The sequence below is a fragment of the Podarcis liolepis genome (genome assembly GCF_965112155.1).
Source record: "Podarcis liolepis genome assembly, chromosome: 4".
Lineage (NCBI taxonomy): Eukaryota > Metazoa > Chordata > Lepidosauria > Squamata > Lacertidae > Podarcis > Podarcis liolepis.
Genome location: NC_139558.1, coordinates 53,473,469 through 53,489,689, shown reverse-complemented (window position 1 = coordinate 53,489,689; position 16,221 = coordinate 53,473,469). Strand labels below are relative to the sequence as shown.

General features: G+C 50.3%; 1 protein-coding gene across 1 annotated transcript in view; it reads left to right on the top strand.

Moving 5' to 3' along the window:
• Nucleotides 1–2,038: 2,038 nt before the first annotated feature.
• Nucleotides 2,039–16,221, top strand: part of SIM2 (SIM bHLH transcription factor 2) — a 51,113-nt gene continuing 36,930 nt past the window's right edge. Inside the window, exon 1 of the mRNA XM_083500188.1 lies at nt 2,039–2,755. Within this exon, the coding sequence (XP_083356314.1) occupies nt 2,581–2,755 (175 nt within the window). The 5' untranslated portion in view covers nt 2,039–2,580. The remainder of the gene's footprint in view (nt 2,756–16,221) is intronic.

The window sequence follows — 16,221 nt, the reverse complement described above, 5'->3', positions numbered from 1 at the left end:
AGAGCCCCCATCATACCCAAGGAAGCTCAGCTAACGGCCAGAGATGATGGGCCGTTGGGTCCGTATGCTGGGTCCCAAGGTTGAGTGTAGGCCAAGTTACCGGATTCCCCCATTCCGCCTCTCGAGTAGATCTGGGCCTCTGCGTTAGTGCGTCTTAGAGCTATTGGGGACCCACAAATCTAAACTCAGAAGAAAGTCCCACAGAGTTGCGCGGGACTGACCCTCAGAGACGTGTGTGCAGGATCGCGCATCCCTATGAACATTGGGAATAGGGGTGAGCAATCAACTAGGTGACGGGGAGTTGAAGTCTGGTGACAGACCTAGGGGTTGCATATATACTTGGAAGAGGAGGACACGATTAACTAGCAGCACAATCGTATGCTTGTCAACTCAGAAGCCAGCCTCATTGAGTTCAGTGGGGCAGAGAAGTGAGTCAAGGATGGGCGCCTAAGTAATGTTGATCCGCTCTTTCATAACATGCTTGGGAGTCCAGAGGGGATTTTACACCCCAAACTTTCTTCTTGCTCACTAGAGGGGAAATCCCACCGTTTTAATGGAATGTATTATTAATAACCCAGTCAGGATCCATTAACTAATATGGTTGCTCAGAAACCGCTGAAGCCTCACTCCCAGTTTAATAGGTAACAAGCTTGGTCAGTTGAGTGGAAACTAGTGCAATTTAAGGACCTTTAACCGACCAAAGGAACCTTAACTTCCAGCGCGATCAGATCCTAAGCACGTTTATTCAGAAGTAAACAAATTGCGGGGAGTTCAGTGCTCTGGGGACCGCTGCTTTAGGTGGATTCTGGATCCGGCGCGGATCAGAGGCCGGAATTTTTTATTTCAAAATGCCTAGATTCTGTCGAAAGCTGTAGGATCTTAAATAAGGCAAGGCGTTTGCTTGGAAAGACCTTCCACCGACTGCCTTCGAGATCCTTCCTTTGTGGACAGAGAGCTGAAAGACAAGCGCCTTCCTGGCCTCGGCAGGACGTCTGCACTTGGAAGCGAGCAGCTCCCTCGAAACCAGCGCCATTTGCACCAGGGTCGCGAGGGCGGGCGTCGAGGCTTGCGGGCCTGAGGGTCCCTCGCAGAGCCAAGCCAGCCCGAAGCGGGGCCTTCTTGGAAAGACCAGCCCTCGGAATCGAGGGGATCTACTTGCAAAGTCAACGCACATTTGAAAGAAGGAGGGAGGGCTGCCAGAAGGCTGATGGTTTGAGGCGCTTGTGGATGGAGCAGGCTGGCTGCGAAACGAGGGAAGAGAGAGAGGTTTATTTATTTATTTGTGTGAGTGAGAGAGAGAGAGAGAGAGAGAGCGCTTTGCTTCAGGATATAAGAGTGGAAATAGGAACGCTCCATTCGAAGAGAGACCCTGCCTGCCCCCCCCTGCCCCGCGTCCAGTTAGTCCCCTCCCTCCACTCGCACGCACCCGGCGCGCGCGCTCTCCTCGTCCCTCCAATTCGAGTGTTAATTGGGCCTGTATTTGGCTGGTTTGGACGGCGCTGCCGCTGCCCTGAGCAGACCACGCAGACGTCACTGGGCGCGCTTTCCCCCTCCCCTCCGGCGGCTCTCAGCCTTTGCCTCGCCAGGAACTGACGAGCCCACTTCAGAGCTTCTTTCTCTAGCCCGGCTGCCGCCCGGAGGAGAAGCGGCGCCCGGCGACAGCTCCGCAGCGCAGCCGCCCTTCGCTAGCCCGGCGAAGCGACGGGAAGCGTTCTCCTCTCGCTCCGGTGGCCGTGAAGAGAGGCTTGGACAGGGAAGAGAGCCACCCCGGCCAGGGGAGGTGGACATTTCTCTCTCTCTCTCTCTCTTTCTGGCGCGAAAGAAAGAAAGAAAAAAGATCCCCTCAGGCTTGCTGGCGCGCCAAGTGCCCAAGCGGCAGGTCTGCGTCGCCCACCGCCGAGAGCCGCTGGCTGCTGCCTCGAGGGGCGGGGCGGGCGGGAGAGAGCGACGTCCCCACACGCCCTGTGGCAACTCCGGGCTCTCTCTGAGGGAAACGGATCCCCGCGGAGCCCTTCCTTTGGGAGCCAGGCGAGCCGCTCTCCTTCCCGGCCGAGGGGCGCGGAAGGGGCTGGGGCGCGTGTGACGCACAAGGCAGACCAGTTTGGCCCGGAGGGGGGTCTAAAATAAACACAGCAAGTACACACGTGTTAAGGGGGGCGGGGAGAGAGGCGGAGGGAAAGGAGCGAGCGATTCCTCCCTGCCTTCCGGGCGAGCGAGCGAGCGAGTCTCGATTCAGGGGAGACGCCGCCGAGCCGAGGTTCCCCGCCCGGGTGGCCGGCCGCCTGCTTCATTCGAAGGCTGCGCTGAGGCGAGGGAGACCATTAAGCGCAGAGAGATAGAAACGCCGACGTTCTCGGACGGCCATCTCGCCAGCCCGCTTTAAAAGGGAGAGAGGAGGCAACCGGGCGCCGCCACCTCACGCTCCTCCTGGTCTGGGCTCGGGGGCTGGTGCTGCCCGCCGCCGCCGCCGTCGGAAGGCCCAGGCGAAGTCCCTGCTCGCGGCCCGCCTGCAGCAGCCTCGCGGGCCCGAGACTATGCCAGTGCCCGCCTCGCGTCCGCCTCGCCACACTTGCCGCTGCGATGAAGGAGAAGTCCAAGAACGCCGCCAAGACGCGCCGCGAGAAGGAGAACGGCGAGTTCTACGAGCTGGCCAAGCTGCTGCCTCTGCCGTCGGCGATCACGTCGCAGCTCGACAAGGCGTCCATCATCCGCCTCACCACCAGCTACCTCAAGATGAGAGCCGTCTTCCCCGAAGGTGAGTCCTCCGGGACGAGGGGGGATTCGCCTCTGCCCCTTCAGATCGCGAGGGTCGAGGGAGGTGGGCGGGTGGGGATGCAGCTGAGAAATGTAGGACCCTGGACTTAGTGGTTTTCCGCCTCCTTAGGGGGCCACTGCATTCAGCTTCAAAGGTGGGTCAGCTAACCCTACTGGGGTTAGTTCTGTCGAGGGGGTATCCTGGACGTGCGCCCCAAAATCCTGGTCTGGAGGCACCAGTTGGCTTTTAGGAGGACCCGAAAGAGAACCACGGGCTAAATGGATATTTGGGGCCAATCCAGGGGCTTCTTAGGGTCCTACTCGATTGTCAGCGGAGGCTGCAGTGAGCTCTCGGGGTTGCCTTGGAGAGGCCGGCGTTCAGTTCTCTGCACACAGAAAGACACTCAGAGCTCGATTTGCAACGTTTTGGGTGGCCACTCTCTGACACCACCAGCTGAATAACTTGTTCAGCCCCACGGACGCCAAGGCAGCCGCGGATCGCGACCAGCCCCCCCCCCGCCCCCATTCTCCCTTGTTCCTATGTTTGTTAGTTGCAGTGAAGCCCTTTGCTTTTGGGAGCGATTTCCGTGACTTTTTGTAGGACTACTCTGAAGTTTCAAAAATTGTAGATTGTGGCCCAAGAACCCCAAACGGCGTTTCTTTAAAATAACTTCAGTGGCCTTTTGCTTAACGAAACGTGTTTAACATCGGACTGAGAGTTCTTTAATACCAGACACGGAAGCCTGAGTGCAGAAATAAAAGGTATTTGCAGCAATCTGCAACGCATTTAGTGCTGGAGTAGTCCTGCTGAAGTCAAGAGACTTGCAGGAGAGAAATGGCCATTGCAGCCGGGACAGTGAAGCACTTTCCACCATTAAAAATACAAATCCTTTCGATGTCACATGTACTGCATCTGATAGGACTTCTGTGGGAGGAAGACAAGACAGGATTTGTTAGTCAATTGTCAGACAATTCACCATAAAAGCACAGCAAAATAAACCCTTTAACTAAACTTTGCTAGCAATATTTAGAAGAAAGAGGGGGAGATGTGTGTAACGTTCCAGAAAAAGGGGAGACCCGTGTTTTAGCCATGACTGCTGGGGTTTCCACCAACAGTCCATTGTTTGTCAGACTCAGGGAAGAAAAAGAAAACTTTGGAAGATTACATTTTGTATCTCACGGTCTAGGGGGAAAAGTGTCAAGTTTTCCAAGATCAAAGGCCTACCAACACTACAGATTTGCTCGCTTGTTGCCTGAATCGTATATACCATCCCGAAAATCGTGCAGGTGAAAAATAGACAACAGTCCTGCTCTCCGTATCTTTAACTAGCAAAACAAGCTAAATTGAGCAGATAAAGGACTCGACAGCCCGAGGGCGATCGAGTGGGGAGGAGCTGGAAAGTAACCTCACTTCCCTCCAACCTGAGGCGTTATTACAATTTTTTTACTTTATGAGTCATATAAAGCAACGGCGCTTACTCCTAAGTAAATGTGCTGAGGATCTAAGTGAACAGATGCAAGAGGAAATGACTGAGCAGTGCAATTCTATGCGTGCCTATTCAGAAGTGTGTGTGAAATTGCAGCCAAAAGAACTTTATTTGAAGGTTAAGGCGGAATGATTTAATTTAAGCTTTCTTATAATGTAATACAGAACAGCTGAATTGGGGGTTCGGAGAGTCGCACACGATCTCAAACCCGTTCTCGCAAAGCCAGCACCCTAAACCCATTTAGACTCAGACGGTCCCAGTTCAACTCGGGGTGTCTCCAGGTATGGCTTTTTGCAGCCTTGGAAAAGTGCTCCCAGTTAGAATATTGTGCTACATGGTCTGACTCAGTAATAAGTTGAGTTGTGCGCTTAAAAAATAATAATAGTAAAGTCGATTGATTGCAATCTAAATACCTTAGGCGCAAGGTCTGCTATTCTAGGATATCTACTTTAAAATGCGCCCTACTGGAATTAGAGGGGCCCCTGTGGCGAGATCAGTGGCAATTCCTAGGTATACGATTAGCTAGCAGTATAACTGGACTTGCAGTACAAACTGAAAAGCTGAGATTTGGTCCAGGAAGCCCTCTGGGTCTCCCTCGCTGGGTTGCCTATATTTGAAAGTGGTGTAAGTAAACTCTCCACCGCAGCTTATCCGCAATGGTGTGGATTTCGCCGGTTTCCCTTTTCGTGCAGCCGCCTGCAGGGCCGCGCTTTCGGCGGAAACCCTTCCTCAGCGCCAGCCTTGAAATTGACAGGAGTCGCAGGGAGATTTGCGTCTTAGCCTCCGCTGTAAACAAGCGCTCAGCCGGCTTGGGTGGTGGGCAGCGCCAGCCGGGAATCGAGCTGAGCTGAGCTGACGGCAGGAGATATAATTAGTTCCATCCAGCGCCGCAGACAGCTGCTCAAAGCAGCCTCTCTGCTCTGATAAGCCCCGCGCACTGCTTTAAATAATGTTCATTCTCCTTTACAAAGAGAGAGACACAGAGAGAGATGACTTACCCGCCTCTATCCCTCTGGAGGCAGGGTTGCGTCAGATTAAATGTATTGTCCTTGCGTTTTCTTCCCCTACAATCCTAAACCCTAAAATAAAATGCACCTGCCATTTGGTGGAGATTGCCTTGTGGCTTGGCTTACTCGCTTGAGTCTTCTAACTTCCGCATTTCGTAGGATCACTTCCTCCAGAGATGGGAAAATAGACTTTCATTTTTCGTTTTATGGTTTAACAATCGCTGGGTCAGAAAGGAAGTCACCCTTACACCTGAGCCGCTCTAATGTTCATAGCAGACGTTTTATTTGTGCACTCGGATTTGGAAATATGTCCTGCCTTCGAACAAACTATCTAGTTAAGAGTGGTTTGAGACAGGTTTTTTTTGCTTTGTTTTGTATCTCTCTTCTTAAGACCGGAGTCCTACGCATAGTTAATAAAAGTACAGTTCTATGAAAGTTGCCGAAAGTAAATGCCATTGAGTTAAATGGAACTTACTCCCGTGAAAGTATGTCTAGGATTCTATGCACACTTAATTAGGAGTATGTGCCATCGAAGTCAAAGGGACTTACTTCTGAGTAGGCAGGTATAGGATTGCACTGATGATCACACTGAAATCAAGGGGGCTTGCTTGCAAGTTGATGTGCTTGAGGCTGGTATTCTATCAATGTTGATTATTATCTAAGCAGTGTACATGGTGTATTACACTGTAACAAATAGTTCCCTGCCCCAGGAAGCTTACAGTATAAATTGTTGTCCTATTTCTATCCTAATCCTTTTAAAAGCTTATATTGAAATCAATTGGGTTTACCTTTTCACTCCTGCTTGCGGGCAACTCTGGCCTGAATGAGGAGGCCTGTTCTAATGCGCTCATTTTGCATCTGATGCCTGGAAAGCCGAGAGTTTTGTTTGTTTTGTTTTCATTTGATCAAGCGTTTGCTATAGCTGTAAGCACACTATAAAAAGCCCCATCCCGTCGGAAGGAAGGCAAGTAGCTTCGGGAATCTGCTCTTCCCAAGTCACCGGGGCTCCTGCTGGCTAAGAATTCTCTTTGGGATATTTCCCCTTCGCTTCTTAAAATTAACTCAGAGAAGAGGCATTGTGGGAGGTTGCTTAAGAATAGCCAGCTACATCATTTCAATTTCTTCGGCTAGATTTTCAGGCAAAACAGCGGTTCCTTCAGCAAAGGGATGCCCTCATTTCTCCAGTCCTCGGCATTTTATTTCATAGGCTTTGAATCCAAGGTTTCATTCCCCCCCCCCCAAAAAAAAACGCCACAATCCTACACAAGGAAGCAATTAGTCCCAATGATTTCAGTGGCAGTTTCTTAGTGGACCCGAAACTGTCCGTAATCCCTGCTCACTTGAAAAGGTGCGTTTGAGCTGCGCATTTTTCAGTCGGAGGAAGTAACAACCGGACGTGCAGTTTGTTTTCACGCTTTTTCTTCCCCCTCCTCTGCCTTGATAACTTGAGGCAGTTTGCCTAAAGAAAATATCCCAAATCAAGTGCTAGTTTGGCCTGTCTCGAGACCGTGGAGGTTAAGAAAAGAATAGACACCTCAAAAGCCCCGATTTTCCAGCCCCGTTTAAGACGAGTTCTGGGTGGGCGATTGCATCTCCAGCCTCATTCGGCTTGTTCGGCATTTCATAAAGTTCGTTGGTGTTACTCGTGAGTAAGTACTTTGAGGATTGTAGGAAAGCCCATTAAGTTAAACAGAGCTTACTCCCAGGAAACTGGGCATGGGATTGCAGCCCTAACATTGACTGCCAGTCAGACTCTAAAGGCGTATACCAAGTTGTCCAAGCGAAGCACCAGGGGGGGAAAGTTTGCCAGCATGTGCGTGTTCCTGCTGCGGAGATATACCGGCAAAGTCTAGCTTTAACAAAGATCCATTAAACAGAGAACACCTGAACTTACAAAAGCTAAGGACGCTGCAATACTTAGCATGTCTAGTCAGAAGTAGGGCCCATTGAGTTCAATAGATTTTACTCCCAGGGAAGTGGATTTAGGGCTGCCGCTAATTCTGTATTCCTGGGCATTCCTAGAATAAATCCCACTGGACTCAGCAGGACTTACTTCCCCAGTAAACAGGGGGAAGATTGGGCTGCTCCTCTTTCTCCATTATTTCATAAATTAAAAAGTGTGAATAAAGTACCAAGTTAACAGCAGGGAGATTCGATAATTCTGCCATGCTTACAAAAGGTGATTGTAAACTTTGAAAAGATTCCCCACCTATCTTAAAACATAGGAATTGAGTAATATCGGAGAGATAATTTTGATCCATTTTTGTTCAATTTCTTCCGCGCTCTTCCTAGAAATTAGCCAGACTCCCTGTGTTGAGAAGTGAAGGTGCACAAATATGTGAGCGATTTTGTGTGCGTGCGTGCTCCGATTTGGGACGACTTCACTGCATCCCAGTTCCATCCTTCAGCCCTTTCAGGAAAGGATCGCTTGATAATAACGTTTTAATGAAAGAGGAATAAATTTGGATAGTGTCTGGTTTTTTGAAGGGAGCTGGTTCTGGGGGTCGCAACTGGCCTGGTCACTTTTTCTAAAGGACCGGGAAACCTGGAGGGCAATTAAAATTATAGGGGGGGGCCATTTTAGGCTCACGGATTCAGTTGGATTTACTTCTAAGTAGACACGGTAACGATTGCTGTGTAAGCCCTGTTGAATTCAATGGGGCTAAGTTCCAGGTGAACGGGGTTAAGACTGGAGCCTCAGCTCTCTTCAAAACAGGACGTGGCGGTCCCCCGAAACCCCCTTTGGGACTATAAATCAATGTAATCAGGTTTATTAATTGCAGGGTTTCTGGGGGCGGGGGTGGTTCTTTTAACTTTCGTATTCAGCAGTTCTTTTCAAAGTTGGGGATCTGTTAAGTACAGTAGGAAAGCGGAAAGTTCGGTGGGACCTCCCTGACGGTTGTTCCTCATTTGTCCCCAGGAAAAACATGTTGCAAACCACAAGCTATTTATTGCAAGGGGTTTCGCTTTCTCTCTGTCTCTGTCGTTGCTAGCAACTCACAGTCGTCCGGGATGCGTGGAGGGAATGTCACTTCGGGTGGATTTGGTTTTCTTAAGCAAAGAGACAGAAAAGAAAAAGGAAGGGCGGGAGGAGAGAGAGAGAAAGAGAGATTATCTGCCTTTTCGTGTATCTTTCAAGAACAAGGGCTCCGGCTACGTGCATGGGTAGGCAAACTAAGGCCCGGGGCCCGGATCCGGCCCAATCACCTTCTAAATCCGGCCCGCGGACGGTCCGGGAATCAGCGTGTTTTTACATGAGAAGAATGTGCCCTTTATTTAAAATGCATCTCTGGGTTATTTGTGGGGCCTGCCTGGTGTTTTTACATGAGTAGAATGTGTGCTTTTTATTTAAAATGCATCTCTGGGTTATTTGTGGGGCATAGGAATCTTCATTCCCCCCCCCCAAAAAAAATGTAGTCCGGCCCCCCACAAGGTCTGAGAGACAGTGGACCGGCCCCCTGCTGTGAAAAGGTTTGCTAACCCTGTAAGGGTTTCCAGGCCTTTATAACCAGAAAATCCCACCGAAACTGCCCAGATTCAGAGTTACCAGTCCAAAAACAGGATAGCACTGGAAAGTTTAAACCCATTGCAATCTGCTACCGACAGCAATCACTTAAGAGTGTCCTATGGCCCAAATAAATACATTAAACAAGAACAAAACCACCTACTCCCCCAGTTTGCGGATTTTTCTAGACGTAATGGTTTGTATGGTGTGCAATAAATGCAAACGCAACTCTATATGGAATATTAATTTAGATTCGCCCGTATATAATGTATCGAAATAAATGTCTTCGCCCCCCCCCCTTCCTTCCTTTTAAAATATGGCACTTTCCAAGAGATCTGCTGCACTTCCCTTCTTTTTCTGCCAGGTACTTAGGAGAGGTTCCCGCAGCAGCCTGGCTGGGCATTTCTCTTGACTGGCGGGGGCGAAGGAAGAAGTGTGGTTGGGGGGAGTTGAGGAGCAAGGAAACCGTAGCACCGCTGGGAGGAGGAAATGCCTTTGAACCCCCGGCTCCCCTGGGCTTAGGCAGCCCCAGCCTCCGCTGAAGCCTGATCCTGCATGAAACAGGTGGCCGCTAAGGCCGCCTGCGACCCCGAAGAGACGCATGAAGGCCGTCGGCCTCATTGAACGCCCTGGGTCTTACGTGCAAGTAAACCGCCTTTATGAGCGGGCCCTTTGCGGGCTGAACGCGGGAGCGCTGACCGACATAAATCCTGGCTCTTCAGCTCTTACAGATCGGGGGATCAGACCGAGAGCCTTTTCAGCAGATGCTGGCGAGGTTTCTCGACTGACCCGGCGGAGTCCCCGAGCCCCGCAGTGAGAATCCCCAGCTGCTCCCCAGGATCTAATATCGCGCTCGACTTTCTCCCCTTTCGCCCCTGAGCTTTTGCGCTGACCTTCGTGATCCACGAATTAAAGTCCAGGCAGGAGGCAGAGACCCGCGTCAGATCTCGGCTCTGTAACACCACCCGCCGCTGTGCTTGGATTTTGTGTGTGTGCATGTTTTCATGTCCGACCGTTTATCGCTGTAAAACAAAAATATAGAACAGGATGCCTTCATTTTCCTTTCCTCTCCCTCCTCCCTTCCCCCTCTCTCTCCGCGGGTGTTTACTTTTCTTTTCCCTCCACAATAGGAGAGGGGGAAAGAGGAACACTTTAGGAAGTAAAGCGCGCCTCCCCCGCCCGCATCCAGGTCCCTCCAGGTTGAGGACACGCCATGGTTAAAGTGTGACACCGCGTAGCGAGGAAAATGGACATTTAAAAACAGCCCGCTTCGTAATGATTAAACCAAAAGGGGAGGCCAGCTGCTTAATGAATGACTTTTTAAAAAAGCAAGCAAACCTGGAACCTCGATCGCCTTAATCCAGAAAGAAAGGCATACTTATGATAACGCTTTCTTAGAGGTTCTTCCTCGCATAAGCCCCCGTTTATAATCGTATAGTTATCAGCTCAAAATCAAATACAAAGGTGTCATAGCTGCATTGAAAGCACCCCCCCCACGGGAATCCTGGGAACTGTAGTTTATGAAGGTGCTGGGACATGTAGGGAAGGAGGGAAAAACTACGGTCTCCATGATTCAGTTGCTTTGCTTTAAATGTATGTCGTGCGCGCTTTAAATACAGTGGTACCTCGGGTTACATACGCTTCAGGTTACAGACTCTGCTAACCCAGAAATATTACCTCGGGTTAAGAATTTTGCTTCAGGATGAGCACAGAAATCGTGCAGCGGCGGCGCGGCGGCAGCAGGAGGCCTCATTAGCTAAAGTGGTGCTTCGGGTTAAGAACAGTTTCAGGTTAAGTACGGAGCTCCAGAACGAATTAAGTACTTAACCCGAGGTACCACTGTATCCTGCTCTGCTAGCACTGCGCCATCATTGCCATTTGCCCTGTTGGTTAACTTATATGGGGAAATAGAAAAAGGCGCGTGGGGCTCACAACCCCTCTCTAAACGCAACTACTGCGGAGGACTCGGGCTAGCTAGAGAGGGGCAACTGGGTAAATTGTAACCTGCGGACTTAGTGGCCTTCACCTCTATTAGGATGCGTTACGTGCTATTTCAGAATGTGACTCTGCTGCGCTTGGGGGGCCCTCCAGATTCTGCCCTGATGGCGCTTGGTTTGGGGCGCCGCCAAGGTAGTGGTGGGGAACGCCACAGCCTGGTTAAGCCGGAGGACTCTCGCACTAAGAAAAAGTCAATGTGCTTAGAATCCAGAGTCCAGTTCGGGTTTAAAGACCTTTCCACTCGATCTTAACGGGACTCGCTTCACTTATAAAGGTATCCCGCTTCTGCCTTTCACGTTTAGTCACCTCCCAGCCCAGCTTCAGAATACTAAAACGCCCGTGACGCAACTGTGGATCGCTTAAATCAAAACTTAGCCGTCTTGCACAGAACCGCCAAGCAGTGGAATCCGAGGGCTTTGTATATTCACACACACTCCCTCTCTTTCTCTCTCAGCTGAAAAACTTCATGCACCTTTTAACGTGCCATGAGCACAAACCCCTGTTTACTATCAATCAGCGTTTGCCGAAGGCAGCCGTCTCCTTCTGTAGCAGCGGGAAAAACCTGGAGATTTTCAGCTTTCCTTGGCGTTGGCTGTTCTTATTCAGTCAGAACTGAAAACCCGCAGCGCATGGTCTTAGTACTGTCTCTGGTTTTCTTATGAATATTGCATGATCAATTATATTACACCTATTTAATCACTACTTCTAGAGCAGATTAAAGCAGAAAAGCTAACATTACTTTACTTAAGGGTAAACATGTTTAAAGATTATAACCCTGTAGCACAATCCTATCCACACTAACAGTGTAATCCTAACCAAATCTACTCTGAAATACATCTCTGTGAGTTCCGTGGGACTTACTCCCAGGTAAGTGGAGTTAATTGCCGCCTAACCTGGGAGCGAATCCCTCTGAACTTAATGGGGTTTACTTCTGAGTAGACATGCTACGGATTATACTGTATTAGAATACTTTTATGCAAGTAAGTGACAATGAACGCGCTTGCTCTACTGAGGTGTTAGGATCTGGGTGGCAGAGCACAGTGTGGTTGCTGTTGTTTTCAATAATTGCACACCAATTTTTTAAAATACGCAATTTGGTCGTGGGGAGACTTTCTTGAGCAATGCAGTACAGTGGTACCTCGGGTTAAGTAATTAATTCGTTCCGGAGATCCGTTCTTAACCTGAAACTGTTCTTAACCTGAAGCACCACTTTAGCTAATGAGGCCTCCTGCTGCCGCCGTGCCGCCGGAGCACTATATCTTTTCTCATCCTGAAGCAAAGGTCTTAACCTGAAGCACGATTTCTGGGTTAGCGGAGTCTGTAATCAGAAGCGTATGTAACCTGAGGTACCACTGTTCTGTAGTATGTTTGGGGAAGGAAAGCGGGGCTGACAGTACGATCCGATTCGTTCCTACCCAGATGCGAGGCGTTGCTGAATCCAAAGGGACCTACTCTCAAGTTAAATGTTTGCTGCAAGCTATTTTCAGCCGGGGTCCGAAGGTCCCAATAAAAACGAGAGTACCCCCACCCCCAGCACTCGCAGAGTGCCATCTCCTCCCTCCCGTGTAGTCTCGGCTCCTATTTATCTAACATTAAGGGCAGAGGCGTGTTTGCACCTCGAATAAAGGAGAGGAAACTTTAACGTGCTTAATTCTTGTTTGTGTGACGGCTGGTTAAGACCCAGAAGGACCGCTGGCCTTTCCTAAAACCGCCATCCTAAACACCCGATGCTCTCGGGAAATTGGATTGTATATTTCCGCCAGAGCTCCTGGACCTTTCTATGCCTGTGGCTCCCTCCTGCCTATGCCTTCAGCCAGCCTTCACCAACCGGGTGCCCTCCCGATGTTTTGGTCCAAACATCTGGAGGGCAACAGCTTGGCGAAGACTGTTTTAAGGCATGTGGGCGGGGGCGAGGGGGGCAAGCCAGCCCAGAAAGCTGGTGGTGACCCTAGCTGAAATATGCAGTAAACCGTGCTTAGGATCAAGTGTCAGCGCTATCAGCAGTTTTCCGTCGGATTTAACTCGCTCTGGATGATACTTAAGGGAGAGAGGCGCCCTCAGCTTCCCTCCCTCCGCGACACCCAGCTGCTTTCCTCTCCTGTTTCTCCAGCCCCCCGGATCCCTTGAAGGACCGCCGTGAGCGAAGGGAGGGTAAGGGGTGTCTGGGACAAGGGGGAAGGGGGAAGGAAGGAAGGAAGGAAGCCCCCTCCGAGAGGAGCCGTGCGTGTTGCAGGGAGGGCAACCCCAGACTTCCCGAGACAGTCTTTGCGCCAGACTTCTACGTTTTATAGATCCCCAGGCAGCGCAATCCTATACATCGCTCAGAAGCAACAGTCCCAGGTAAGTGACATTACTGCCTCTCCCCCACACTTACCTAAGAGTAAGGCCCATTGGATCCAGGGGGCCTTAGTCCTAAATGGGCAGGGTTAGGATCGTTAGCCCCTTGGCTCATTCCAATAAAATATTTAAGGGGACTGAAACCCCCCCCCCATGATGGACATTGCCATTCAAGTCATGTGATCGATTATGCGGGGTGGGGCTTACCTGCCCCCCTCCCCAACATTTTATTCAAGAGGGCAGCCCTAGTTAGGATGGCAGCCTTGACCTTTCAGCAATCTCTCTCCCTGTCCCTGCCCCACTCGATTCAAGCGCTAAATGAAAAGGAGTCGGGACTGGGTTGGGAGAGCGCCATCCCTCGGCCCGCGGGCCCTGCTTGCAGTCAACGGGCGGAGCGACGCCGCGCAGAGCCAGGTTTGGCGCCTGCTGCTAAAAGGAAGGGAGACGTTTATTTTTCCTGGGAGCGGAGATGTCTTTCCTCTAGCAGGCGATTTCCCCTTAGAGAGTCACGGGGCGCTGCTGCTGCTTGTTCTCACCAGGCAAGCAGACAGGACTTGCCAGCAGAAAGAGAGAGAGAGAGAGAATTGTCTTTGGGCTGCCGCCAGTTTTTCTGCCCCAGAAAAGGTGCGCTCTTTGTTTGTAGATGGCGGCCTCGCTCGCGTGCCGCAGTAGCAGCAACAGCGCCTTAGCAGAAGCGAGATCTCTCGCACAGAAGCCAAGGGCCTCTTCTAAGATGGCGCCTGTCACGTGCAGTTTTTTTAAAAAAGTACTTAATGTGGGATAGGGGGGTGTTGAAATGCCTGATTCATCGGACGCCTTCTAAATCGATTAAGTTCGATCAATTAATCAACTAAGGTTGCGATTCCTCCGTTTCTCGCTGAATTCGGTGGGATTTACGGTACTTCTAAATTTATAGTTGCGTTAGGATCGCATTGCAAATGTCGCATTCTACAACCCGTACAGGTAGTAGGATTGCTCCGGCTCCGGATTTCTTAAAGTGGATCAGATACTACATAACATACATATCGGTATTCATCATCGTCGTCACGGACTGGCGTCAGAATGGGACTTCCTATCCTTTCAAGCTATGAGTTTTAAAGGGGGCGATAGCTTCAGGTAAATTAATCCGGACCAACCGTAACTGTTGCGAGTCATATACAGTACCTACAAAGACGAAGAACCAGCTTTTCTTCAGTCTCCTACTTCCCCTTCCCACGCAACCCTTTGGGTGCAGAAGGTCTGAAGAGGGAGCTTTCCAGACAGTCTGAGAGTGGCCGGGCCGGTCGATGCGCATACGCCTTTGCCAACAACCAGCAAAAATAAAAATAAAAATAAATCGCGGCTCCATCGCCTTACTCCCGCGTATGCTGATTTCATTATATACTCCCTTATGCCCACTGGCCCCCAGAAGATGCTCGGGGATCCTTCAAAGTGCCGCTGATGGTTCTGATTTTGGGGCCAGGGCCGATTCTTTGGAGGCTCCTTCCGCTTTCAGGAAAGCGAGCGCTTCCAAGAGAGCTGTTCCAAAAAGAAGCCTTTAGCACGTTGTTTACCTGGGAGACAGACCCAGCTCTCAAATTTAAGTAGGAATTTAAACACACATTTGTCTGTGAGGAAGCCCTGGAGAATTCTCAGAGTTCTGCAAATAATCCCTGGTTATGAAACAACAACACAGAAGAGACGGACGCTTGTGCTGGGTTCGGGGGTCTGTTTCTGGGGGCGTCCTTGTTTCCCTGGGATGGGAGACCCTGGCGTCCAGTGTTTACATTTTAAAGAGAGACGGAGGCTCAGCCCCTCGGGTGGAAAGTAACGCGGGTCAACTCCGCGGTTCTCTGCAGTACCTGACTTAGAAGGAAGTTCTACGTACATTTAAAGACCCTCCTTTTAGGAAGCACGATGTGGATCCCAAACGCATTGCTGCTATTCGTGTCATGCGCTTGTTTTGGATTTATATGCCGCCTTCGCCCGAAGGTTCAAAGCCGGCTCGAAAGGTTTCCTGTCGTTGGAAGACTCTCCCCCATCCCCGTGTCTCATATATCTGGTGGGAAGAGGAGAAGGGAGGTGGTGGGGACTGGGGTGCGGACCTTTAAAATATGTACTCAGTTCATCAAATACTAAACAACGACAGCAATCTTCCCACATGCCGGGAAGATAACAGTTCATCTGGGAAAAGGGGAAGAGGAGAGACTCAGCTGAGCTTAGTTGAATCGTCAAGTGTAGCAAAACTGGCTGTTTCTTTTAAGGCAGCCGTTTAGGATGGAGATGTAAAGAGGAAGTCACCTCGGCGGTCATTCCTCAATAGAGGCTACAGCAGCAGAGCAGGGAAAGGCAAGCAAGGACGACCAGCCTCCTCCCTGCTCCTTCTTTCATGTCTTCTGGGAGTTATTTGCCAAGCCAATCCTCTACGTGCCAAATAAAGGAGCTGTTCTCCGAGGGGGAAAACCCTCACCATGTACGATAAATAGAATAATAATAATAAGAAGAAGAGGTAGAGGTTACACTAGGATGCAAGCTAAAGGATTAAGCAGCCCACTTCTGCTTCGAAGAAATGTCGGAGTCCCTTTATTTATTATGACCAAACAAAATGTCACAAAACAGCGAAGGAGCTTTTGACTCCTCCGAAACGCTTTCATCAGCCTGTTTGTAAAGTAAGGCGGAGAGGTTTGATACTGACCATAACTTCTCTATTGGTCAAAGGTGCAGCTTTGTTGTCTTGCCTTAGGAGGGGCACGTGGCTTTTGTTGCGGGGAGCACTTTTGTGGGGAGCGGGGCAGAACCGAAGTGATTGGTCAGTTACTTAAGTATTTCTATTGTTTTACTTGATGGGGGGGCAGCTGCTCCCCTGCCCTCCCTTGGCTATGTCCATGAAGGGACATGGAGATGGGGTTGCCAGGAAGATCGCCCGCACTTCAGTATTCACCGCTACATCACTGGCGACACACACTGAACCTCACTGAATACTGACTGTGCTTCCAAGTAAACACTCACAGGATTGCGTTTTAAGTAGCTAATGTCGCAGTTTCTGTCAGCATTAGCCTAAACACTTCGGCTTCATTGTTTTTTGGATCGAGCTCTCTCTGGCGACATGCACCTGAGCTTTATTGGCGGGAGCAGTGGGGCAGTTTTAGACTTT